At 42.5% G+C, this 25,242-nt stretch overlaps 1 protein-coding gene across 1 annotated transcript in view; it reads left to right on the top strand.

The window, feature by feature from the left end:
- Window positions 1-1,811: 1,811 nt before the first annotated feature.
- STAT4 (signal transducer and activator of transcription 4) overlaps window positions 1,812-25,242 on the top strand; it is a 35,590-nt gene continuing 12,159 nt past the window's right edge. Inside the window, exons 1-12 of the mRNA XM_009877207.1 lie at window positions 1,812-1,939; window positions 3,483-3,627; window positions 15,105-15,203; window positions 15,987-16,079; window positions 17,925-18,003; window positions 19,621-19,706; window positions 20,533-20,684; window positions 22,110-22,268; window positions 23,111-23,203; window positions 24,014-24,073; window positions 24,815-24,832; window positions 24,912-25,005. Of these exons, the coding sequence (XP_009875509.1) occupies window positions 1,812-1,939; window positions 3,483-3,627; window positions 15,105-15,203; window positions 15,987-16,079; window positions 17,925-18,003; window positions 19,621-19,706; window positions 20,533-20,684; window positions 22,110-22,268; window positions 23,111-23,203; window positions 24,014-24,073; window positions 24,815-24,832; window positions 24,912-25,005 (1,206 nt within the window). The remainder of the gene's footprint in view (window positions 1,940-3,482; window positions 3,628-15,104; window positions 15,204-15,986; window positions 16,080-17,924; window positions 18,004-19,620; window positions 19,707-20,532; window positions 20,685-22,109; window positions 22,269-23,110; window positions 23,204-24,013; window positions 24,074-24,814; window positions 24,833-24,911; window positions 25,006-25,242) is intronic.

Consider the following 25,242-nt stretch of genomic DNA (forward strand, 5'->3'; position numbering starts at 1 on the left):
TGGAATCATCCCATTGCTAAGGAGAGACTAAAACCTCTCACTTTTACTTTTGCACGAGTAACTCAGGACTCCACCCTGAGATACTTAATTTATTTTTTTTTAAGTATCCTTTTTCCTCCCCTCTGACTTAAAAAATGCAAAATGAAAGACCACGGCATTAAAATTAATGATGCATCCTCTACTCCAAACTGGCCATTCTGAAGCTGTGCTTCAGAACTGGAAATAGAAACGCTGTTTAGAAAAAGCTCAGCTTTCTATTAAAAAAAAAAGTCAATTTCAACTAAATCTCATCCTTTTTTCTGGGCAAAATTTCTATCAAAAAAAGTTCAAACAGTTGTAATACGTTGACCTACCGCAGCGCGATCCTTAGTCCATCCCTGGGGGGTTTTGTTGTTTCTTAACGCGAACAAACGGAAGATGACCTCTGGTACGGGATCAGGTGTGGGCACCAAGGACCAAGATCTCCCTTTTCTGCTCTTCGTGCTCTTAAGCCCACCCCTGGCTTTTTATCCGCATGCCACACCTAGAGTTGCAGCCTGGCGTCGCCCGCCCCAGGGCAGCGATTTATCTTGAATCCTTCCTGCAAAAAAATCACAAGGAAAAAAGAAAACACTGGGAGGGTTAATGGCGATGTGGCACAACCCTAGGGTGCGAGTATCAGAAAGGTGACAAGAGAGAGTCACCGAGGTGTCTACGTGGAGAGCCTGCTGGCTCAAAACAATCCCCTCCAACCACGCAGAAGAGGGGGTATTAATTCAGCCCGCCTAAAATCTGGAACAATCAAGCTTCTAAGTCCAATAAGCAGCCACAACTGGGCTGGGAAAGTTCTTTCAGTAAGAATTTCAGGGCATGTCTTTGGGTGACCCAATGGTCTCTTGTTTCATACAACTCGTCTTGCTTGTTCTTGTTTCGTAGGACTTTACTCTTCCTGAGTTTTTTTGGGAGGTGGTTGAGTCGCCATCCCTGGATGTGTTCAAGTGTCGTTTAGATGTGGTGTTGGGTGATGTGGTTTAGGGGTGACCTTGTAGTGTAGGGTTAATGTTTGGACTTGATGATCCCAAGGGTCTTTTCCAACCTGAATTGTTCTAGGATTCTATGATTCCATGATTCTCTCTGTCGTGCCAAAGCTCAGAATCCTACAGCAATGAAAAATGAGAAGGGTGCACCAGATCAATAATTGAGGTTGTAAAACAAGCAATACCCTCCAAATGGAGGACGTGGGGCTCTAGGAACAGCACAATAACATACGACCGTCAGTGGCTGTAGGTGTAAAGGGAGTGGCACGAATTCACCAAGAGCAGCAAATTCAGTGCTTTCTACTACTCTTTCGAAAGAAGAGTTGTACCCAGATTTGAAGAGCACAATCCTGAGCTCCTGCTCTTGAAAGAGAGGCTGGGTGTATCTCCCAATGTTATAAGCGTTACACTGTACCCCAAAACATTTGCATTAAGCCAAGAAATAAGCAGAGGAGCCCAGCCAAGTGGAAGAGCTTGGGCTTCTTTTAAGTGATAGAATGCGTTGGGTTCAAAGGGACCTTTAAAGATAGAGCCTTGCTCACTTTTCTGGCTGTCTCCCCTTTAACTGATGTATGTTAGCCACGTAGCATCTGTTCTGAAAGACAGAGAATAAACAAGAATATCAAAGTTAATAATATTAATAATAAACAATAAGACTATGGACAACAACAATAATAATAACAAAAAGAACTACAATGAAAATAAGTGGTCTATGCAGTCCAGATTATTGATTTGTATCCACTTTTCAATGGCCAACATGTTTAATCCTTTTTTCTTCTGTTTTTCTTTTTCAGTATGTCGCAATGGAGTCAAGTTCAACAACTGGAAATCAAGTTTTTGGAGCAGGTAGACCAGTTCTATGATGATAACTTCCCCATGGAAATCCGCCATCTCCTAGCACAATGGATAGAAAGCCAAGACTGGTAGGATTAAATTTCTTCCCTCTTGTATGATTTCAGTCATGAACAATTCTTTCGTTTTCTGGCCCATTTTAGGATGCTCACTTGTGAACTGTGCAGGCACCTGCACTCCAAGAATAGTATTCCACTAGTTATTATGGATTTCACTTGCTGAACCAAGTTTAAATTTAAGGAGCGCCTGGAGGCGAGGTTTCATTTGAACTTATTCCTAAACAAAAGCCAATAAAAATTGTCGAGTAAACTAATGGCATTACAGGTTTTTCTTTGGAAAAAAAAAATGCAAGTTAGTTCTCAGTTATGTTACACGTTTGCTTCTCGCAGCGTAAAATTATTCATTTGTTCAAAACCACACTTAAAACTGGATATATAACTTTGGGGGACAAGCCAGCTATTTGCAGGAACTGTTCGCTAGAAGGTGAATTTATGCGTAAATTTGGATTGAATTCACACGGTAGTTATCTTAAGAAAATCCAGAACTAAATGCCAAAAAAAACGTTTGTAATAGTCGTACCAGAAAGAGGCATCTTCATTTTTCAGGCTAAATCCACAAGACTACTGGAAAAAAAAAATAATAAATCTGCTAAGGAATATAATCTTTCTTTACAGTTTATAGCTCAGTGTTTGTAGGGATGTAGGAACACGGGACACATTAAAATCTCCTTTTCACCAATTTTTAGCAGACATATCTCAAACAGGGATCTGCCATTTTTGGTGGGGCAAGAAGAGAATATCCCAAGGACACTATGCGGTCAAAAAAAAAAAAAAATCTCTTCCTCTATTTTGCTGGTTAATGTTATTGCCCTTCACGTACCAAGCTGTTCCATAAACAGCAAAACCAGCAAAGCCTGGCTTTGTGTGTGTGCTTGTGTCCCTTGTCCCCTACGTACCCTTCACCAGTAGCTTCAGAGTCGTCCTGTATCCCCAAATAAGTTTGGCCGGGCAAAGGCTCATCTGGTGCCTGGTGTGAAGATCTCTGTCTGCTGGCTGGCCATCTGGCTGGTGCCTCCTGGAGCAAGTTATTACTGCCGTTTTCCTCAGCGGAGGCACTAATTTGGATTCCTCTCCTCTCCCAACCTGCCAGTTTTCCGTGCAATTTGTAAGAAGATACTATCTTTTGGACTTCGAGCCCAGCATCGACTTTGTTTGAAACTGGGCAGCAAATTTAGAAATTATATCCGTGTGACTGACAGCGTGAGAGGGACGGTATGTTCTAGCCCCATTTCCTCTGAGAAGTGGGCTAAAAATATTTAAATATTCACTGGACCAGAAACTAGAAAACCCTGGTTGTCTCCCCTCTGGCTGACTCCACAGCCTGTGCCAAGAACAACCTCACAGGTCTTTATAGCTGCATATCTACATGACACAAATAAAAGGATCGTAAAATCAGTTATTCACAAGCCTCTAACTACATGCAAATCACCGCATATTTAAAACAGTTCTTTTTCCTGCCTAGATTTTGGAATGGATTAAAGTTTTCTCTACAGACAGATTGACACCTCTTACGATGTTGTAAACGCGCGGGGTTTTCCCTTCCTTGATTCTCTAGGGAGGCCGCGTCCAACAACGAAGCGATGGCCACGATCCTTTTGCAGAATTTGCTAATACAAGTGGACGAACAGCTGGACCGCGTTTCACAGGAGAAGAATCTTCTCTTGATACACAACCTGAAAAGAATCAGGAAGCTGCTGCAGGTGGGTCCTTCGCTTCGGATGACAACTTCCGTGCTCCTCCTGGTCTCTAAAGGCAGTGCCCAACCTCTCTTGGGCATCAATCCTTCCTGGGCTGTCCCGATTGCTCTAGGCAACAAGCAGTGATGGGAAGACCAAGCCTTCGAAAAGATAATTCAAAATAGTAATTCCCTTGCCTGTCACTCTGTGAAACAATAATTCCCATGTTAATGCACGCTGCGCAGGTACGAGTGCTGCGACTGCTTAGCTCTGCATGCATCTGCGTTTCACCGAGCTCTTAAAAATAAGACTGGGTAGTGCTTGTGGGTGTTCATGGTTATTACAAAAGTAATTAGCACCTTTCAGATATGTGGAGGTAGAATAAAAAGGCATATTTGGGGCTTAAAGCAGCACCCTGAGAAAGGAACCCCCATAAATCATTAGCGTGTTTGCTGTCTTGTGCTTAGCTGGGATTATGTGTTATGAATGGCTTAAAGGATTTCCCATTAGGCTTCTGCAAAATGATGTTTATTTGGATCGTCTGAATGTTTCTCTGCTAATTGTTTATCTAAAGGCAAGGATTCTCAGAGTTCCACTTCATTAGTCACCTACTTCCTGATATCTGTCTTCTGCATAAAACAGATATACATCTGAGTTTAATGAAAGTTTGGGGTTTTTTTCCTCTTCTTTGATGGTGTTTTCCATAAGTACTTAAATGACAATTATGTTGCTTGCAAAACATTTTCTTTATATGAGATAGATACAGATATATACATACCCGTCTGGAAAATCTTAGCCTGACCCTGCCAAATATTTTGTTCTCTTTATGGCTACGTGTCTTTCTGTTCTTCATCCCTAGCGGTGGCCTCTTAAAATTATGACAATATTTCCATCACTCCCACTTTTCTTCCCATGTTATGCAGGGAGTCGCATGTAATTTAAAACCAAATTTGCTTTTTGTTTCTTACCTGGTTTGCGTAGCAGCGCTATCCATCACGTCAGTACTGCTCAAACACAAAAGCAATTAAGTACATTTGGGAGTTAACTCTAGAGAAGTTAATCCTGTTATTTCTGCCATTTTCTTCAAGGCAGAGCTGTATCCCTTCCATAAATGGTGGAATCCATGTGGAAAGAGCATTTCAGGCCACCAAAGAAAGCAGTTGCATTTGTGCATTCCTGACTTAAAAGATTGCGCATTGCTGGTTATATGTGCACGTGCAGAAGGACTGGTGTATATTTACGTACAAGGCTCCACACAAAATTAAAATCGCTCACTGTTCCTTCTTCTCTTCACACCGTTTCTTTTATTCTAAAACTTTCACCAAAACTTGAAGTGGCTCTGTGAAATCTGGCATACGGAGGCAAGTAAGCACACCTTGGGCACGCGCACACACACGCAGAGTTTACATAATCGCCGGTGCAAAAATGGCCAGAGTGAAAACCATTTCCCAAAGAGCACAAAGCAAAGGAGCCCTATTCCAGAAAAGCAAGAGGAGTGTTGTAAGGGATTTCTCACTCAGCGCTTTCTCAGGTGGCAAGGATCTGAGTCACGATTCCAGAACGAGCCGAAACAACCGCAGAGCCGGGTTAGAGTCCCCGTGTGCTAGTTACAGTGGCAGCAGAGTCAGCACCAGGGCTGGGCTTTTCCTTCTCTAGTTAAAGCATCGGTAAAGGTCCGTGCGGGGTAGCCTAACCCGTCGTTTCACTGGATCGCTGGCTCTGGAAGGAAACGCCACCCAAGTCACAACGTGCACCAGCTTCCCTTCTCGGTCACTCTAAATCCCTGACTCAGCAAGCTGGCTCAAGCAGAGAGGTCCCTCTGCTCCCTTGGGTTGCAAAGGTCTGTAGGTCTGCGGTCTGAAACGTTGTGAGCTTCTCGAGAGGGCGCGTGTGATGCTGGAGTTATACTGCTTCTTGAAAAGGATCTCAGGTGTGAGCTTCAGAGTAAAATGCTCCCAGCTGAGACAAAAAAAACAAAACAATCCACAACAGTACTCCCCATCACTAGTAACGCTGGCCTTTCTCTGTTATGCCAAGAGAGCAGATAACCTGCATTTAGATAAAAATTTCCTCATTCAGTTTCAAAACACACATGTGAACCCCCAGACACTGAATGCCACTTGCACTCTTAGAGTTTTCCCTGATTTCTTGTGACTTTTAGCACTATCACCCACAGTCTCTTCTGATTTCCAAAATAATTTTGATAGGCTAGACTAGGACCAGACTCCTTCAATGGGCAGTAGCAATATTATTACTACTATTACTATTCTGCGTAAGGCAAATAACTTACAGATTCCTTAAGGCGTAGTTTGATAGAGATATTTTGGATTTTTGTGTAAACTATCACGTTACAATTTCTAATTATTAGAACATAGATGATAAATGCAGCTGGAGTGCGGACTACAAGTTTTATAGAGCTGCACAGTCTCCTGAGCTTCAGCTGTTAAAATTTTCCTTTATTGCTTAGATAAGTACGTCAGTTAAAAAGTAACGCTATAGGAGTTGTAACTGGCTGACACCCTATCCCTCTTACTAACTGTCAAGTATTGTTCATGGACTACAAGCTGTGCATGATCCATAGTACGGGCAGTATCTGCTGTAACATCCTTACATTTGAGTATGCAAATTATGTAATTATGAGTCTAATTTTTCTAGTGCACCGCTGGCTGCATTTTGTTGCTGAGTACGTGAGATGTTTGGAACTGGGCATCTATCTCCCCCCCACAGCTGGATGCACTTGCAAATACCTGACTCTTGCAATCTGAGCTCGTTTGTGATGGTTTCGCGAGATGCCGCCAGGAAAAGGTGACCAACGTCCGTGGCACAGTGCTGTGGTTCCTTTTGTCCCAATATATCACCTGAAAAAAGGGAGACTGGAAGGGTACACTGTAAAACCAGCCAGATTTTTCACCAGCTCTGATGGAGGAAAGGCCAGGTTCCTAAACAGCAGGGGAGGCTGCCCTTGTAAACATCATTTCTGGTGATTGTGAACCGTGTTGGTTTGATTTTCGCCAAAGGGCAGTTACCAGGAGCCCACCTTGATCTCTGCTTTGCTCTCTAGCGCAAGTAATTCTTTGAAATTTCACAGTTCACTCCTCTTCCTTCCCCTCCGTACCACGCACCCAGACCCAGACACGCGGACAGCGTGTGCGCACACGCACAGAGCTGTTCGACCTCGCTGCACGATCCGAGTGCAACGTTTGTTCATTGTTTTGAGCCAAATTGTGCTCCAATAGTAAGGAAAGCCTGTCAAACCAGATAATGCTGCAAACCAGCAGTAAGTAGGCAGAGTAGCATGTTGAGCCGTGGCATAGATTCCTAAATACTGCGACAATAGCAATAATAAAGTATTTAGAACTAGAGAACATGCATGAGCCCTTCAAAAAAAAAAGCAATCTGGAGTTCCTGACAAAAGGTAAAATGAGGGACTAGCGTTTAATTAGAAATATAACGAGGTTGCTAATGAAGAGCAGCCTCAGAAGAGGAAGCAAGGCACACTTTACAAATTGCTTGTGCAGCTGTTTGCCTGAAAGCAAAGGAGCCATTAGGCTCAAGAGTACTGGTGCTGATCCTGAATCTAGAGAGAGTTAAACCTACGCGTTACCACCACTACAGCCAAGGTCTGTGAAAGGTCTCCTCAGGGTTCATCTTCATCATAGAATGCAGAGAACATTCTGTTCTGAGCTTCACCTGAAACATCTTAATGCAAACATCTTGGTTGCTCCCTGAAAACAAGGATGGAAGTAGTGGAAGAAGTGAGAACTTGCCTCCCTCATCCTCGCAAGACAAAGCAATCTGGGGCATTTTGAAGGGCAAAGAGTAGACGTCTTAGTAGGAAGGTGAGTCTGCCTGGCACCCTTGCTTTTAGGCAGAGACCATCCCTCACTGTCAGAGAAATAACTATGGAGCGTGGCGTGTCTGCCCAGACCACTGGCATTCCAAAATTACCTTGAGGCAAAAAGAAACGCTGACCAGGAAACTTGCAATTTGACCAAGTAATAAGCACTTGAAAATAGTGCTGAGGAACTTAGCTAAGCGGCCGAGGTTACTGCCAGCTCTCGGGAGTTTGCTTTTCTATCTATTTCTTCCTTTCATTGAAATATGACTTCTTGACATTAATCTGCTATAAGTGCACATACATTAAAACCGGAGTCAGCATGTTAGGTTAAAATCCATCATATTTACTTCTTACGTTATTATTGCTTCTCTAGTCAGTAAACTGGATTCCTTTTTACAGCAGAGCAGCCTTTTGTTGCTGTGCTCTTTGGTGGGAGACAGTACAAGTGCAGTCACTTGCTAAGCCTGAATTCTCTGTTCACCTTCCTACAGAAGTGCTCCCCGCCAGCAACAGTTGCGGAAAGGGATGAGGAGAGAAAATGTTTGGAGACAGGGGGGGAAAAAAGGAGGGGAAAGTATATCTATGGATCTTTCTCCTGCTTAAAACCTAGATGGAGAAAAGCAGATTAGTCACAAGGAGATGGTTTGTGCTGTTGCCATGACAACAAAACGTGAAGCCTCTCTCTGAAGAGCTGCCTCACATTTCTAGGAACCAAACTGCGGGTGCAACAGTCTACACACCATTAGCTCAGGAGCAGTGACATCCTAGTTTTCAGCGGGAATGTTCTTAAATGACAGCCTGCCTGGCCCCGACGGGAGCTCCTGTGCAGCACACGAGAAGATATAAGTGCACAAACACAACTGGTGAAATATAGATGCTCCGGTAAGACAGGCACTCTCCATTTTCCTGACCCACATGCCAAAATCTTTGGGGTTAGAGGCAGGCTTGGAGTTACCTGGGAATTGGAGGCAGCCACCATAGCCCGGTGTCCCACCGCTCTGTTTGGGAACGGTGCTGGTGGACGATTGCCTGTGGGTCCGAGTGACGCTCATCTCAGGGATGTTCTTCCCCCCACACACGCTCCAAGCTGGGAATTCGGAGCACTCAGCTCCGTGGGATGCAGCCCAGCCCACGCGTGGGCTCGGGTGAGCTCCCAAGGACTGAAAACCCACCGGCTGGGCTGTGCACCGTGATGGGTGAGTGACAGCTAGAGCAGGGAAAAGCAGAAATTCCCAGAATTGTCCTGCTCCTGACTGAAGCTCTCATTTGTGCTCTAGCCTCAAGATAACTTGTGAAAGCGATCCTTGCTCATTAGCAGCAACACACATCTGTGTCACATCACTGCTGATGGGGAAAACCTGGTGTCTCGGTTTAGAAGACAGGGGAACCAAAGCCTCTCTTGAGATAGGGAAAGTAAACCCCCCCCCCACCTCCGAATTGCTATACCTTTTAAATTATGGGGCTTTCAGGCAAGAGATATGGGGATAGGAATACCAGTTCTTTACTGAGAATATTGCAAACTACAAAGGTAACGATACAGGGAAAAAAAAAAACAAGAAACAAATAATCCCAGAACCCGACAGAGTCAGAATACCTGACTTGGGAAAACAAAAAGTCCAAATAAATCCAAATTAAAGTCCTCCTGGAGTGGCAGATGCGGCTCCGTTGGAGATGATCCGGTTGGAGATGATCCGGTAGAGGGGTCCGGTGGCGACAGGGCTGGGTCCAGTCCTCCTAAAGGCGAAGAAATGGCCGCGGGAGCGGCACTTCCACGAGGCCGATCTCACCAGTCTGGCTCCTGTGCCGAGCAGGGTCTGACCAGGCCGGAGTGTGGCTCTACGGCTTTAGACCCGGGGCGGCCTCCCTGCTGCCCCTTCATTAACCCATGATTACCCATTAACAGGAAGCACCTGCCCCTGGAGTTAACAAGAAATGAAAATATCTTCCAACCGGTTTCAACAGATGAAAATAGAATTACACAGTTTTGGTTACATATTGTAACCCAAGACACCTGGTTACGTATATCTTGACATAAAGTGAAAGAACAGTTTTCAGGAATAAGAAGGGCTGCTCTGCTCCTTTACCACTGAAGCCTGAGTTAACGAGTGCACTGTGTGCTCTGGGGAACAATTTGCTGTAAGTTATGTCTATTCATGATATTCACTTCCTACTCCCGGCACATCCGCAGCTATTGGTGAATTTCAGCCGCTCACCAGCCCCGCTAGAGCCTAAGATGAGGGGAAGGAGGGCAACGGGGATTCTGCCCGAGCAAGCCAGGTCTGTGTGCACCCCACAGACACCTTGGGGTGCGCTTGCAAAGGGAGAGGTCAGGCAGAATTCTCCAGATTTGCTGACTCGCACCGACCAGTTTTATTGAAACAAGCTTTTGCAAGCACTAGAGTTACACCGTGGAGCTGGGAAAGAATACCTCTGTCACATTTCTTTCTCCTACGCAGCATGACTTTTTTATGGAATGATCTGGGTAGCACCTGAAGGTATCTTCTGTCGACTTGATCAACCTATATTAACATTATGGCACTTCTTACCATACAAAATTCACCCTGTTTGTGAGTAGCACAAACGAATAGCACCTTATTTTACACGATGCTCCTTAAAACAGTAAAGCGGTAGCGCATTCCTGATTCTATTTCAGGTTCTCTTGTTACACTGCTCAGCTTGTTTCCACCTCTAATGAGAACTGAGCAACTTTGGGCTTCTCCAGATAGAACTCAAATGGACACGGGAAGGTTTTTTAGTGCAGGTGGCTGTTTATGCACCATACCAGAAAGGTACGTGCATGAGGGATCCGAAGATTATTTTAGTCCAGCAAAGAAAATGGACAAAATAGCATTAGGTCTGAAATAGCACATTCCGGCTGGCTCTTAACAAACAATTCTGCTAAGGGCTGTGCTGAGAAACAGTTGTGAATAATGGAAACGCCGCCGCTGCTGTTCAGGTCGCAGTTTCCTGTTAAAGCTTACAACAGGGCGAGAATGGAACAAAATGGAGAAAGTTTCTAAAACACCCCAGAAGAGCCACTTCAAAATGTTATTTACACATATTTGGTGCTCATGTAACCTGCTGCACCAACAAAGCAACCAACGATGCTGGGAAACATGTTTTGAACCAGCGTCTAATATGATTCAGGCTGATTTTTCATATTAGTGTCTTGTCCTTGGTGATTTTTTTTCCAGTTCGACCGTTCAACTTGTTTACAAAAAAACGCTGGCGTACGAACGGGGAACCCCATGGGGAAGAAATCTGTGGGCTAAAGCAGCGAGATGTCTGCTGTTAGCGATTGCAAATCAGCTAATAAAAGGTTTTTAAAAAGATCGATACAGGGCCAGAAAAAGGTTATTTGTTAGAAGTAAAACATTTTTGAGTTCCTAGTTATTATGTAAAGAATACAACTCTTAAACGGTTTATAAACGTTTCGGGCTGTTTTCATAGAATGAATAGGAGTTAACTTCCAAACAAGGGCAAAAATACAAGCAAACAAACTAAACAACCTCTTGTGGGCTTTGTTGATTCTGGAGAATTAAGGACTCAGCTGCAGTCAAACATCTGCCCGAGAGATTAGTCAATAATACTCAGGTCTGTGTGTCCAGAACACTGAGGAGGAGGGGCAAGGGAGAGGAAATCAGTCCTCTTTTTCATAGGGAACACTGTACTTTCGTTTATTATGAAATAAATCTCATTTAAATAGGAAGCATCACCACATTATTCATTCCCTTGGCAGCAGAGCTCTACTGTCGATGAGATCTACAGACATAGATTTTCAGTAGCACTATCTCACCCTACCTGCCCAGAAATCTGCTGTTTCTGTGGGCAGCTCCTTGAACACGGAATTTGTGGGCAAACTGGGGGATGGAACAAAAAGAAAAAAATTGCCTTCACACCTTGTTCACTGTTCTTTTGCCCATTGCAGCTTGGGTGCACACAGACTGAAAAAAAACCAACCAACAAATAAACAAACCCTACAATCTTTTTTTTTGAAGTTATATGATACGAGGAAAGCAGAATTCCCACACTACAGACCTATGTATTAGGACTTCTCCAGACATCACAGGAGCTGTCGAAAACAACGAGGCTGCCTTTCAGTTCCCTCATGCATTTTGAGAGGGGGAAGGGGAAATCTAAAAATAAAAGTCTTAACGAGAGCGGTCTTAATAGATAGTGTCACAGGTACTTCCTCTTAAAGACCTAGATAAGGCAGAAAAACTCTTTCTAGCAGAAAAAGAGTTTCAGAAAAAACTCCCCAGCACTTCACCTGTACCAGGGTACCACAAGGACTGGCTCGGCCTTTGTATTCTAGCATTGCCTTCGTTAGATTTTTTTTCTACCTGGATGCATAAACAAAGGTCGAAAACAAATCAAGACAGAACATTGTTTGTCATATTTGAAGGTGAAAACGGGAAATAAGTGTGTCTGGTTATGCCTTCCCACCCACACATTTCTTTGAGATACAACAGCTACACCAAAGATTTTTTTTTCTTTCAAAAATAAAATGACAGACAGAAGGTGGGCTTTTTTTTTTTTTTCTCCCTGTTTTTAAATTACATGAAAGATGAGATACCTGCTTATCTGGAAAGGTGCTGAGTATCAGACTTTGTAAAATAAGCATATCACAAGTGAGCAACAGGGAAAGGAAATGTATTTTTACTTGGCTTTGTAATCCTGTTTCCTATCTCTCTGTGTCCCACCTCCTTTCTGTCAGCTTCTTTAAATATTCATTCGACTTCAACAAATACATCAACAGTCATTCTAGTTAATGGCTCCATGGCTCCAAGTAAAGCTCCTACTGTACACAATTAAAAGGCTCAAGCACAGGTTTTCGAGCAGAAACAAGAAAAAAAAATACAGCTGATGTTTCTGATAGTTTAGGGGGGAAAAAAAATAAGAAAGAGAAAAGCAGGGAAAAGCAACCAAATTCTGAAGCGCTTCTCCAGAAGCAGAAAACACTGAAACCTACTCAAGTTCTTTTACGTGACATTGAAAAACCAGGAGATAAGCACGTAAACCCGTCCTCCTCCATCACAATTAGAGACCAACACTCACTAATAGCCAATCCTCTACGAAAACCACTGGAAAACAGAGTGAGGATGCTCACGTAGTGCATGTATAGTGTTCATTTAAAGATGTGTATATAAAGACTTTTGATGCATGAAAAGCAAGCTGACCAATATTCCCGGGTTTGGGACCCATCTGTTCTGTGATGGAGCTGCCCATAGAAAAATCAGCTAAATTATGAAAAATTTCAGATAGTAAAATTGACAGTTTGGTGTTCTTTTTAAAGCATATATATTTTCAGGTGTCATAATACGTCTTTTTAACTCTCTCCACGATCTTACAACTTAGAGAATCAAAGTCTGGATTTCCCCAGCCACTGTTTCATGCATCTTAATGTATCTCAGGTAGTTTAAGCTGTTTTAAAAATTGGTTAAAGGGTCTAAACTCTGCACACTACAATGTGTAAACTATTTTTTTGCAGAAATGCCTCTTTATTTTTCTTTATGACAGAGTAAGATACTATCAGGACAGATGTCTGTGGATACTGGGCAGTGGTAGGAAGGTTTTCTCCTACTGAAATATCATCAGCATTCGGAGAAAATTTTTACCTGTTCAGAATGAAAGTTTGATTTCCCCTGTTTGCTTAAATGTAACGTCATGCTGGTGGCTTTTCAGAAGAAGCCAGTTCAAATAACATCATTTGTTGCAAATCATGATATGCAAGATCTCATCAAGCCAGAAGAAAGGAGAAAGAAAATTGCTAAGAAAAACAAAATTGTAGTAATATTAGCATATAGGACTAATGTTTCCATGTGAAACTTCAGATAAAAAGTGAATCCTCAATTTCTCTTTGTTCGTTTTATCAGAAGACAATTATAAAAGTTTTCTCTATAAATATCTCAACTTAAAAATATCATTTTGCATAACTACAGAATCCATACCCTTCTTCCTTTCCTGGCTGCCAATGCTCATGCCACACCACGCTACAATTATCCCACCTCAAGCCTTTTTTTTTTTCTTTTTGTATTTTCCAATTTATACTACTCTTTCAATGATAAGAAATAATTTTCAGTTAGGCATCCAGAAGCCAAGGTCATCATGAGCAAATTCTGCCCTCAACCAAAAGCAAAATGGAAGTGCAGAGCAGCACGTGCTGGAAAGTAAGGAAACACAGAGTGGCATGTAATTACCTCCAAGAAGCCTAAAATATGGGGAGAAAAATAATCAGCGGTATTATTTTGACAGTCCAACACGGTGGTTATTGCAGCTTTTAGTAATTGCTATTTAAGAAGTTACAGTCATTCAAATGGAATCAAGTTGAACAAGCACAAGTATGGGAATCACCACGGGCGCAGCTTCGTGCTACAGCTTTACAAGTTAGAAAAGAAAGAAAGAAGAAATAGTGAATTTTCCACTTCATCTCTAGATTCAGATGGTTTTCTCTTAATGAAACAAAGAAAAAGAGAGAAAGAGTTTTTCAAAGTTTTGCGTATGAATAGCATCTAGAAATGCCAGGAAAGTCCCTAATACCTGGCAATTTTTTGTGGGGGATTTTAAAACATCCCACTGTCAGAAGATGATTGTTTATTTTAAGTGCCTCTTCTACATAAATGCATTTTCCAGCTCTAAGAGAGGATTTTTATTTCTTCTTGGCTTTGTTAAATAGGTTGTCTGACTCCTTTCTGTTACGGGGCAATGTGTGCTATGGCCCTCCCATATTAGCCACGTAGGTGGAAGGTGGGAAAAATAACAGCAACAAGCAGATGAGACTATAGATGAGAATAAAAACTAATCAGAAAGAGGAGAGAATAGAACAAGTCCAGAACTGGAAACCACACAGGAAAAAGAAATGAACTGGGTTAATTCTAGTGAATGGCTGAAAACTGTCCGAGCGCTGAATAAAGGGCAGCTGAATGACTGATACGTGAACACTGACTAAAAGGGCTGAAGGATATTGGGTGCATCACCACGAAAGAAGCTGCTTGAGAGGCCTCAAACATTCCGATTCCATAAATATAGCTCAAACCAATATCAGTCCGTGTTGTGCCCAGTTCTCAGTCACGCGTCAGCAATTCTGCGCCTCGTTTGTGGCGGTGTAAAAATATAGACCTTTTGTGGTTCTTTGGCTTGGAATTGCTTCTTCATCTTATGTATTATTAGTTGTCAAAGGAGAAAAAAAAATGGTCATAGATGCTAAAATTGAGGTCTTCTGCTTTATGCCGAGGAAGCTTTTCTGCTTGTGTCATTACCGTGTTGACATGCTCACATTTATTTATTTATTTTGCTCGCACAAGTGCTTCTTGCTAACAGTAATATCCTATTGAAAATGGAAGACATGATAAAATCAAGTGCAGAACAGGCTGACAGGAAAAAGCCCTTTCAAACCAGCCGTGTTAGCAGTGGAGCAATTTGATCTTCGATTGATGCGCATCTCAGAGTTGTATCTTTACAATCTCCGAATATTTTATGTCAATGGCACTAACTGACGCTGCAGTGCGAGGCTGAACGAGCTCTACAAAAGGTCGAGAACGGTCAGGGAGCCTTTTCCACCCACACCGAGCCGTAGCTCAGAGACACTGAAGCACGCTGCGATTTTTCAGAGGGGCAACCCGAATTCTGCATTTTTCAAAGCTGCTTTTACTTGTGCTTGCAGGGCAAATATCACGGTAATCCCATGCATATAGCAGTGATCATCTCCAACTGTTTAAGAGAAGAAAGAAGAATATTGGCTGCAGCTAGCATGCCGGTACAGGTAACGAATTACATTTCATTAATCTCCTCCATGTTAATCTGCTCACATGCTTTTAGGACCAAATCCCATCCTCCTCATTCCACTGGAGTGATCTGTGTGCACCAGGGGTTGCCAAACGTTGCCCTTTAAATTCACGTTTGTACTTCATTAGGGGCTCTGCTGCTGGAAATATTGCTGTGAGTGACTTCTATGTCACAATTAATCTTCAAAGACTTTAATCTGTGGGAAAGGCTTTAAAGAGATTATTCTCTTCAGAACAGATGTGTATATTTTAAATTACGCAATGCATTAATTCATATTAATTTTGCAATGCAAAAGACATTCCATTTGATAAGTTGCAAAGGCATTGATAATTTTTAATGTTGTTTGAAGAAAGACACTTTGAAATTCCATATGAAGCCTATTTTGGAGAGTTTGTTGTACGGTTAAATCCCAGATAGAATTTAAGTCACGTGAGTTCACCGGTGGATGTAATACATTCACCGATAAGAGTATTGTGACATGGGTCTTTTTCAGAAATCCAATAGTCTGTGTTTCAGTTCCTTTAATTTATGAGATGTTTAATGTTTGCAGTATAGCCACACCCTTTCAACTTTTGGACATCCAAGTTAAAGCCACGTATTTTCCAACTCTCTGGAACTAACCAGATGAGTCCGTTTACACCAGTCTCTGGCTGGTTGAAGACCAGCTTTGGAATCCCCTCTCTTTGCCAGAACTTGCGGTACAGCCGCTAGCGCCCGTTATTCTCACTCATCCACCCCTTATCTGTCCGACGTGTTCCAGGGGCCTCTGGAAAAGTCTCTGCAGAACTCCGTGGTTTCGGAACGCCAACGAAACGTAGAGCACAAAGTGTCGGCCATCAAGAACAGCGCCCAGGTATGTCGCTGCTTACACAGCCACGCGTGGCATACAGACACGCCTGAACTCTCTGTAAGCTGGGTAGCACAAATACTTTTGCTGACAAGCTGCACCAATATTTTTCCATTACTCTGAGAACCTCAGGCCAGACTGTCTACTCAGGGTGTAAGCTGGTTTTTACAGCTGCTCTGGGTTCCGAGTGAGAGCTACCTATTTTGAAGCTATCACCCTCAGCCCTGCGCAAGCTGAGCGCAGTAAGAACGTACCTACTCTCTCTAAAAAGCTCAGTTCAGTTAATTTTGTAGCTTCACCTCTTTTCGCGGGGTCAGGGGTAGCCTTCGCGACCTCCGAGTCGCATACCAAGATCTCCGTAAAGCCGAAGGCTACATGGTGAAATTACATGTTTTGGAGACGTGAAGGAAAGAAAACCAAGCGGGAGCCGGTGGTGACAATTCTCCAGGAGTTTCCCATACCATCGCAGGGCAGGGCTGAGCCAAAGCTTGTCGCCACATCCCACAGAGACCTTGAAAGCTCACTGAGAGAAGAGCTGCCCGCTCAGTTCAAGGCAGGATAAGGACTCAGATTGCCTGCAGCCTTTTTGGTATCATCCCAACCCCCCTTTCAGCTTTGCAGCAATCTCAGTGTAGAAGTTCTATTTGAAACACCTGCCCGTATGCTGTTAAAGAGCAACAGTTCTGATATACTGGAAAGAAGCCCTAGCGAGCATTCTCTCCTCAAGTGTCTCCCTGCATGGGAGAGATTAAACCCTTAAAAGAGCAAAGCTGGCTTTAGAAGAATGTGGTAGGAGATCTCTATCTGTGTATGAACTTAGGAGATAAGAGTTGGTGAGCAAATGCAGACAAAGAGGCGACCCAGCAGCCATCCCTGAAAGAGCAGCGAAGAACGATTTCTAGATACAGGGTTGGGGTTTTGTGGTAGGTGATTAAGTTGAACACAGAAATCAGCCAGCTCCTTGAGTACCTTACACATACAATGTGTACGTTTAGTCTCCAAAACAAAGAAAAAACCAAAATGGCTAATTCTGGCTGTCCTGAGTCAGCAAAGGAGCTTTTGTATTTTCTACAGACACTTAACGTGCACATCTTGAGGAACTAAAAAAGATTGTTTATGAGATGTTGGCAGAATCAATGCTTGCTATAAACAGCACAGAAACAGACCTTCTAAGTAAAGCAGGTATTTTCCTACAGTTTTATTTTCCTTAAGTGTCTTTTTCTGACTTGCCATTGTTTGTTTACTAGAAAACACCTCTGAGCTTTTTGTAATACATATGAAAACAAACCCTTGCAAAAAGCCAAAGCAACGAAAAAGTTTTCATTTCCTTACGCAAATCCTTAAGTAATTCTCTAAATAAAATCTTTGAGCTCTGCTCCTGTCTCTGGCTCCACCTTCCTTGGCTTTGCATACCCCGTTCCAATTTCCATTGAGGTCAATGCAAAGTCGTCCACTTGCCATACTTCAAAGTTCCAAGAAGAGAGCTACATTATAGGCATAATAATTTCAATTTAGCTGAAGCTAAATGTAATCATTCCTACACGGCATTGAACCCATAGACAAGAAGTGTATAAGCTGTATCACCTACTGTTTGGCCGTGGGAAAGAGGATAATAGCTGGCTTTCTCAACAAGTAAAATAAATCCATAGTTATAAATGTGCATTTACGATTCAGTCGTCTTTTTTAAAGTTTACAAGGTAGTAAACCAGAGTTCCCAGAACTGCCTAAGGATTTTCAAGTGGTAGGAAAGGAAAAAAAAACCTACATTACACATTTGTTCACTCCAAAACAAATTCATTTTTATGTCACTGTGAACACCCAAATAATTTTACTTTCTTTTCCCTGGGAAAGATGACTGACCAAGATGTGAAATACTTGGAAGACTTGCAAGAGGAATTTGACTTCAGGTATAAAACTATACAAAGCTTAGGTAAGAGTTTTTATAATATTTTTTAGATTCTCTAGGAAAAGGTCAATTCTGCAGCTAGAGCCTAGTATGAAATTTTTTGTGTGTGTTACTCAGATAATATATGTAAATATAAAAATGAATTTTTAGTTTATATAAAATTATAGTCTTGGAACATAATGACTCTTCTAGGATTGAGAAGTTAAAGAGGATCTTGTCGAGCAAGTATAGCTCTTTTCTATAGATAAGCTGCATGATGGCATGAAAATTAGTAATTTCATTTGTAAGTTCATTTGAAGAATCTAGTTTTCAATTTCCTCACCTTTGACATGACCCTTGCTTGGCAGGGTGTGGAAGAGCCTCTTATTTCCCAGAGTAGAGTTGTGTAAAAACCCGATTTTTTGAGCCTCTAACTTGGCTTTCTGTTCTTTTTTGACCAGAGTGGTGATAACCAGCTGGTAAGCACTCTGAACGCACGTCTGACCAGCCTATGATGGTTGAGAACTGCACAAGGCAACAGCCTTTGCATGATCTCTTTCAGAAAAGAAACTGAGTTCCACTTGTGTCTGCTCAAATATCTTCCTGTTATCTCCCTTTGAACACGCAAAGATAGTGAGCTTGAAGTGTCCGAGTTCTTGAACACGTCACTCCTATGCGTTTAAGGCTGGATATGGCCAGGCAATCAGAAGTTGTCATGGTTTAATGAGTTGTTAATCATCAGGCCAATCATAATTATTGACCACTGACGCCTGCCCCACTTACAAAATAAAACAAGCTTATAGAAATTACTTTCAGGGCTTAAAATTTCACTGAGTCAATAGATGCTCTGCACCAGCACAGCCAGCTCGCGGTACCCTACGGCACGTGTGAGCAATCACCGTGCCTGAGCTGACAGTCGGGTATTTGTCTGTCTCTACTGGAACATCTACCCTGGCGTCACGGGAAGATGTCGATCAGAGCTTAGCAGCAACACAGCTGGCACCAATTTCTTTTCTGAAGGTAGCATGAAAAACGCAGCAAAAGGTAGGGGAACGGGAGGGCGGGAGGAGAAAGAGCTGCATGCGAAAGGGCATGGAGCAAGCTTGGGGAAGGCTGAAACTAGTGTGTGATGCAGAGAAGGAAAAAGGTTACGGAGAGTGGGACAATATCACAGAACGACAACCAGTGATCGCAATGATACCCAGTGATCAGGACTGCTGGCTGCTGAAGCCCCCACAGCCAGGAACACTTTCTCAGCCAGGCACGTAACTCGCATCAAGTCCGAAGAGCTTTAGCCTAACTGCTGATACCACGAGCCTAGTTCAGTAGCGTAGGGAGCAGTCACTGATCAAGCCACACACGTGTACTACACAAGCATGCCCATGAATAACAAATGGATAGATTTCTAGTCGCCATCCGTATGTTTTCTGCCTTTTGTTGTTCCACATACACATCTAAAGAGTGGAGTCATAAAACTTTCTCTTGAACTTGCACTAAAGTTGCCGCATTCAAATGCAACACACTATTACATAAACTACTGATGCCAGCAGTTTATTTTTGCACCAGTTCATGCTGCAGTCTGGTCGTGGTTTGTTCCCCTCCTCCCCTTCTCAACACACACACACACATTTATGCTGATTTTTTTTTTTCCCTCCCCTGCAGAGCAGAGCGACAAAAACAGCACCCTCATCAAACAGGAAATGTTGGCATTGCAAGCGATGCTCAACACTTTAGACTACAAGAGAAAGGTTAGTGACACTTCTTATCATTTGCGGTTCACTCGCTTTCTCCCCTCCTTCTCACACAGAACGCTCAAATGCGGACGCGTGCCTTTTTTTTTTTTTTCATTCTCCTCTCAGAAGGGCAGGCAAATAACACAGGAGTTAAAAATCCACAAAAGGTTTGGGTGGGCAGGGGTTATTTTGACTAACAGTTAGGAAACGGGCTCAATCAAGTGAGGCGGGGGCATCGCTTCACAGGACCTCTGGGCTAAAGGGGTCATTTAGCTGGCAATCTGTAGCTTTTAAAGTAAATAAAAAGTATTCGAAGTAAACGTAATCTAATAATTGCAAAAAAACCCAACAAAACCCCAACAACACAAGCCCAACAATCCACCAGTGGTACTTTGCTCTGTTCCGCAACTTGCAAATATGACAAATACTTGACGAATTCTTTGCTGGCACAGAAAACAGTACATTTAGGCAATTTGCTTGAGTCCATGTACTTTTTCTATTTGAAAGCAAACAAGCAAAAACCCAAAGCACTGGATATGAGGCAAAACAAAAAGAGAACTTTTTGACCTTAACAGTGCTTACAAGTGTCATCTCCTTGGAGGTGTCATGCCCACAAAGAAAGCAACAACCCTCCCTCCCACAAAAAAAAAAAGCAGGTTTACTGAGAAACAGTTCATAGAGATTCAAGATTAATTTCAAGTACAACGGGTGATGAATCCAGTCACCTCTTGAGTTAGAGAGACTGCAGTGGGAGGGACTACTTTCAGAATAATTGGGGGGTGGGGGCGTAATCAGCGGGTTTTGATAATTGCCAAATTTTGTGGCTTTCCTATTTCGACAGGAGGTACTCAGTAAAATAGGGCGCGTGATTCATGAAATCGATATGCTCATGAGCAACATGCTGACCGAAGAGCTGCTGGACTGGAAGAGGCGGCAGCAGATTGCCTGCATCGGGGGTCCTCTCCACGGGGGGCTCGATCAACTCCAGAACTGGTAAACTTGTCTTGAGCTTGGGTTTCCACCGAAAAACCACAGGAAGTCTTGTGCACACGAAACGATCGTCCCTTTAGATGAGTTGCCTTGTTGCCTCGCAGCAGCAAATTCATGAGCGGCTGAGCAAGTTAAATAACTCTAAATACACCTCGTCTCGGTGGATGACATTTGCTGCTCAGAATTAACAACGTTACAGCGAATTGCTGAGCCTGAGCCCCAGCACTCACTCATTTTTGGGTTTGGGAGTTGTGCCACGTACACGACACATACCCTCTGGGGAGTTTTGTTTGAGTAAGAACTGTGCTGACTGAGTTTGTCACCGAGGATGGTGGGAGTTTGGTCTAGGCAGGAGATGGGTTGAGACTTTATGCTTTGACTCAGTAGGTGCATCACTCCTCCAGACCTTCAGACTACACAGGAACTGACAGGCAGCAGTCTCTGTGGTCTCGGAACGTGATAGTAAATAAAGAAAATAGCATTATAGGTAAAAAAAGATAACACAGCCAGAGAATGACACTTCTCTCCCATCAAACTTCTGGAAAAGGTGAACTAAAAAGTAAGAAGAAGAAAGAAAGGAAAACAATCACTAATCTTAGGTTTAAAGAAAAAAAATTTTTTCCTTTTTTCTGTTGTTTTTTTTCCATTGAAGCTTTTTTTTTCCCTAATCAAGACGGTAAAAGTAACTTAAAAAATTTATTTTTACACATGCCTACACTATTTAAGTCTTAGCAAATGGATCTGGATTTGATTTTCCTTCTTGTTTTTACACTTCCTCAGCCTTGGTGACTTGCACATTTCATATAAATGTTATCCTTTTAAGGCATACGTCTTGCAAAACTACTGAGCTGTAGAAAAGAATTAAAATTGGCCCAAGTGCCCTGCATGTAAAACGTCAGGACCACGTATATATTTCTTCCAAATCATCACAGAGAGTGTTGCACTGCTGTTGATGAGGCCTGTTGTGTAAATATTCATCTTTGAAAATAAAATAGGTAATTTGTCTGATAGATTTATGTACTCCGGCAAACAAAGGATGAACAGACGTGACAAGTGACAAGCGACAGGACAAGAGGACATGGGCTCAGGTTGCACCAGGGGAGGTTTAGATTGGATAGTAGGAAACGTTTCTTTACTGAAAAAGTGGCGAGGCACTGGAACAGGCTGCTCAGGGCAGTGGTGGAGTCCTCATCCCTGGAGGTGTTCAAAAAACATGCAGACGTGGCACTTCAGGACATGGGTTGATGGTTGGACTTGATGATCTTAGAGGTCTTTTCCAACCTTAATGATTCTATGAGTTTGGATGAAGCTAGAAAGCACCAACTGGCACCAATTCTGATTTCCCTAAGCAAGAACTTCCATAGCCATTATCTTCTCAAGGAATGGTTTCCGCGCAAGATTGCAAACTAATCTTTCCTCTTGCTCTAGTTTCACGCTGTTGGCAGAGAGCCTCTTTCAAGTTAGAAGGCAACTAGAAAAACTGGACGAACTGTTGACCCGACTGACGTACGATGGGGACCCTATCCCAGTGCAAAGACCTCAGCTGCTGGAAAAAGTCAACTTTCTGCTCTACAATCTTTTCCGCAAGTGCGTAAGCCAGGAGCACCGTACGTAACTTTACCTGAACTGACACAAATTTATTGGCAGCAATGAGATTGTATTAAGAAGAAAAATAATGAGGGGGGGGGAAGTTGAGTGTCTGAGGATCTTAAAGACCAAGTTTCCAATGAAAAAATTATGTAGAGCTGTCATCAAAACTCCTAGAAGCTCAAGGGGCCAGGCAGGAGTTAAAAGTTCCTGATCAAGTTCTAACCCTAAGCGAACCCGCAAAATCCACTTGTTTCGGTAGGAATTATGCGTATACCACCAACAAAAGTTGTGTTGTTTTCTGTTTAAGTGGCAGGTGCTAATTTATTCCCTGTCTTCTCCTCATCCCCAGTTCACCCGTCTGTTAATAGACAAAATACTGTCATCGTTCCCCTTGCCTTTTGTACTGGTCTATACTGGAGCAAAGCCACAAGTGACTCTGAAAGCAAAACACAGTCAGTTGGGGAGATTTATAAGAAATGAAAAAAGATCAAATGATTGTTTAATTTCATTGGAGCCAGGCTCAGTGTATTCTCCTACTCTGTTTTATGGTCTGGATGAAAATCTCGGCCTTCCAGACTTTTATCAGCCTGGTATTTTAGGACTGCTGACTTTGTTTTGATTTTTAATGTATTCAAAATACCTGTTTCTTATGGGAACAGTTCAACTCTAAGTTAGACCACTGGATCATTTTGAGAACTGAAAGTTGGAATACGTACCTCCCACTTCAGCATCTGCAGAAAAATAAGTCTCTACGAGATACCAGCACTCTTTCTTTTTCCCCCCAATTCAGCTGTTTTATTACGCATATTCCTAACTGAAACTTGTTTCACTTCACACAGTTCATTCGTGGTTGAAAGGCAGCCCTGCATGCCAACACATCCCCAGAGACCCATGGTTCTTAAAACATTAATCCAGTTCACTGTTAAATTAAGGTAAGAAAAGGAAATCTGATACGACCTCCTTCATTTGCGTACTGCATTTTATCCTAGGAGCATCTAGAAAGCAAAGCAGACTAACTTGTGTAACAGATCCTTTTGACTCCAGGGAGAATTTCTGGAATGGGGATATAAAGGCCACAGAATCTGTCACTAATAAGTGACACGGAATAAGTGGCAATAAAATCAGCATGAGGAAAAAAAGCAGATTGTGGCCAGCACCTCCGGGGTTCTGCACGCATTGAATTCTTGTTTTAATGACTTTGCAAATTGACTGTAAAACATGGTATGTAATAGTACATCTTACAAGCCAGCATCGGAATACTCGGGGCTACTTTTGCACGCAGCCAAGAGAAACTCCCTAGGAGGGCTGTGGTGAATCAATGACAAGTGATTTCTCTCCCAGTAGCTCCCTGCCTGACTTTGTGAAAAGAGCAAAGATTCGGGAGGAGCTCTCATCTCATTTCCACCTCACAGCAAAAAGAGTGCACGGAGGGCTGCAGGCTCTGCAAATGGCACACGAAGGGAAGTACACACACAGCGACGGTGCACTCAGAGGTTCTACACATCAGTCTCTTGTTACTTCTTTGTCTCTCTCTAGCCATTCCTGCAACTAACTTCAACACATCCTCGAAGGGAGGGTGGAACAGCCCAGCTCCTCTTTCTCAGTATCCAGCCCTGTAAAATGCAATACAACCCTAGGTCCCCAATCTGTTTTCAAATACTTGAGCGTGGAGCTACTTCTGTTTGTTTTCTGGCGAGAAATTCATTCTGTTAACATTCACTTTTACCTTTTCTGTTTTGAAGGTTGCTAATTAAATTGCCAGAGCTGAACTATCAGATCAGAGTGAAAGCAACTATTGACAAGTAAGAAACTTTAAAGTGAAGATATGTTCTCTCTCCCTACAGAGACAACGCAGGTTTTTCAATTGCTATCCTATCTGATTTACAAGCTGCTCTAAAAAAGAAAACAAAAAAAAACCCCAGAGTTGAAACATCAGAGTAATGTATTTTTTAAATGTAGATCTCTTTGTGTTTTTTAAAAAAAATCAAAAAATAGCTGCTGTGTCTAATCATTATTTTCAAATTGGAGGCAAGGAGTCCATTTCAGATTTGTTTCAAGACTTAAGATAACGCTCATCAGGTTGAAATAGTAGCATCACACAAAAACTTTAAATTAAACTGTACTGCATTTAGGGGACGGTTATCTTTGAAATACCACTTATCTCTGCTTGTGGTAATAGGCCCAGTACCTTCGACGCAGCTGCTCCAAGTAGTACATAAAGCTTGTGCTTGAAAAGCTAGTGCTGGAATTAGTAATTACGGCAACTCACAGACTTCTACCCTCACCACTACATAAACTCCTTTCTAAGGTGTTTGCCTCTCCTTCGAGCTACCATTATTCCTCACAGCAGTCCCAAATGAACAGCATCCCTGGTTTCTTTGGTCGAAACCAAAGGTTTAAAAACTGCAGTTGTACTGGTAACACGAATTCAACTTTGATAAGGCACATTTTACCCCCTCAAGATGTTTCTCAGTACAAGTTACGGCTTCCACGCTTACTGATTCACATCTGTTTCCTCCCCCCCGGCCCCTCTTCTATTTTAGGAACGTTTCAACCGTAAGGTAAGGAAACAAAATACCATATTTCTTCAGTTATCCAGTAGGACAGTATTTGAGTGTGTAAATGTCACGTCCTCCATAGTAATCGCAGATTCGTTCTGTGTGGAACACACGTGAAAGCAATGAACATGGACGAATCTGCAAACGGAAGCTTGTCGGTAGAATTTCGACATTTGGTAAGTTTGAACCGCTTTTTTCCTATCATGTACCTCTGGGAAAAGCATACAAGATTGTTGTTTAAAAATTATGCAGGGAGAATTGTATTACTGTCAATTCCACGCTATTTTTTTTTCCGTGTAAGGAAATTTTACTCCTAGAACCTCTTTATCCCATATCCCATTCCATACTCTACACCCATACCATAATATAAGACAATGTATCTTCACAGAAATGACCGAGCAAATTCTAATTAA

Source organism: Apaloderma vittatum, unplaced genomic scaffold, assembly GCF_000703405.1.
Source record: "Apaloderma vittatum isolate BGI_N311 unplaced genomic scaffold, ASM70340v1 scaffold13719, whole genome shotgun sequence".
Classification (NCBI taxonomy): Eukaryota; Metazoa; Chordata; class Aves; order Trogoniformes; family Trogonidae; genus Apaloderma; species Apaloderma vittatum.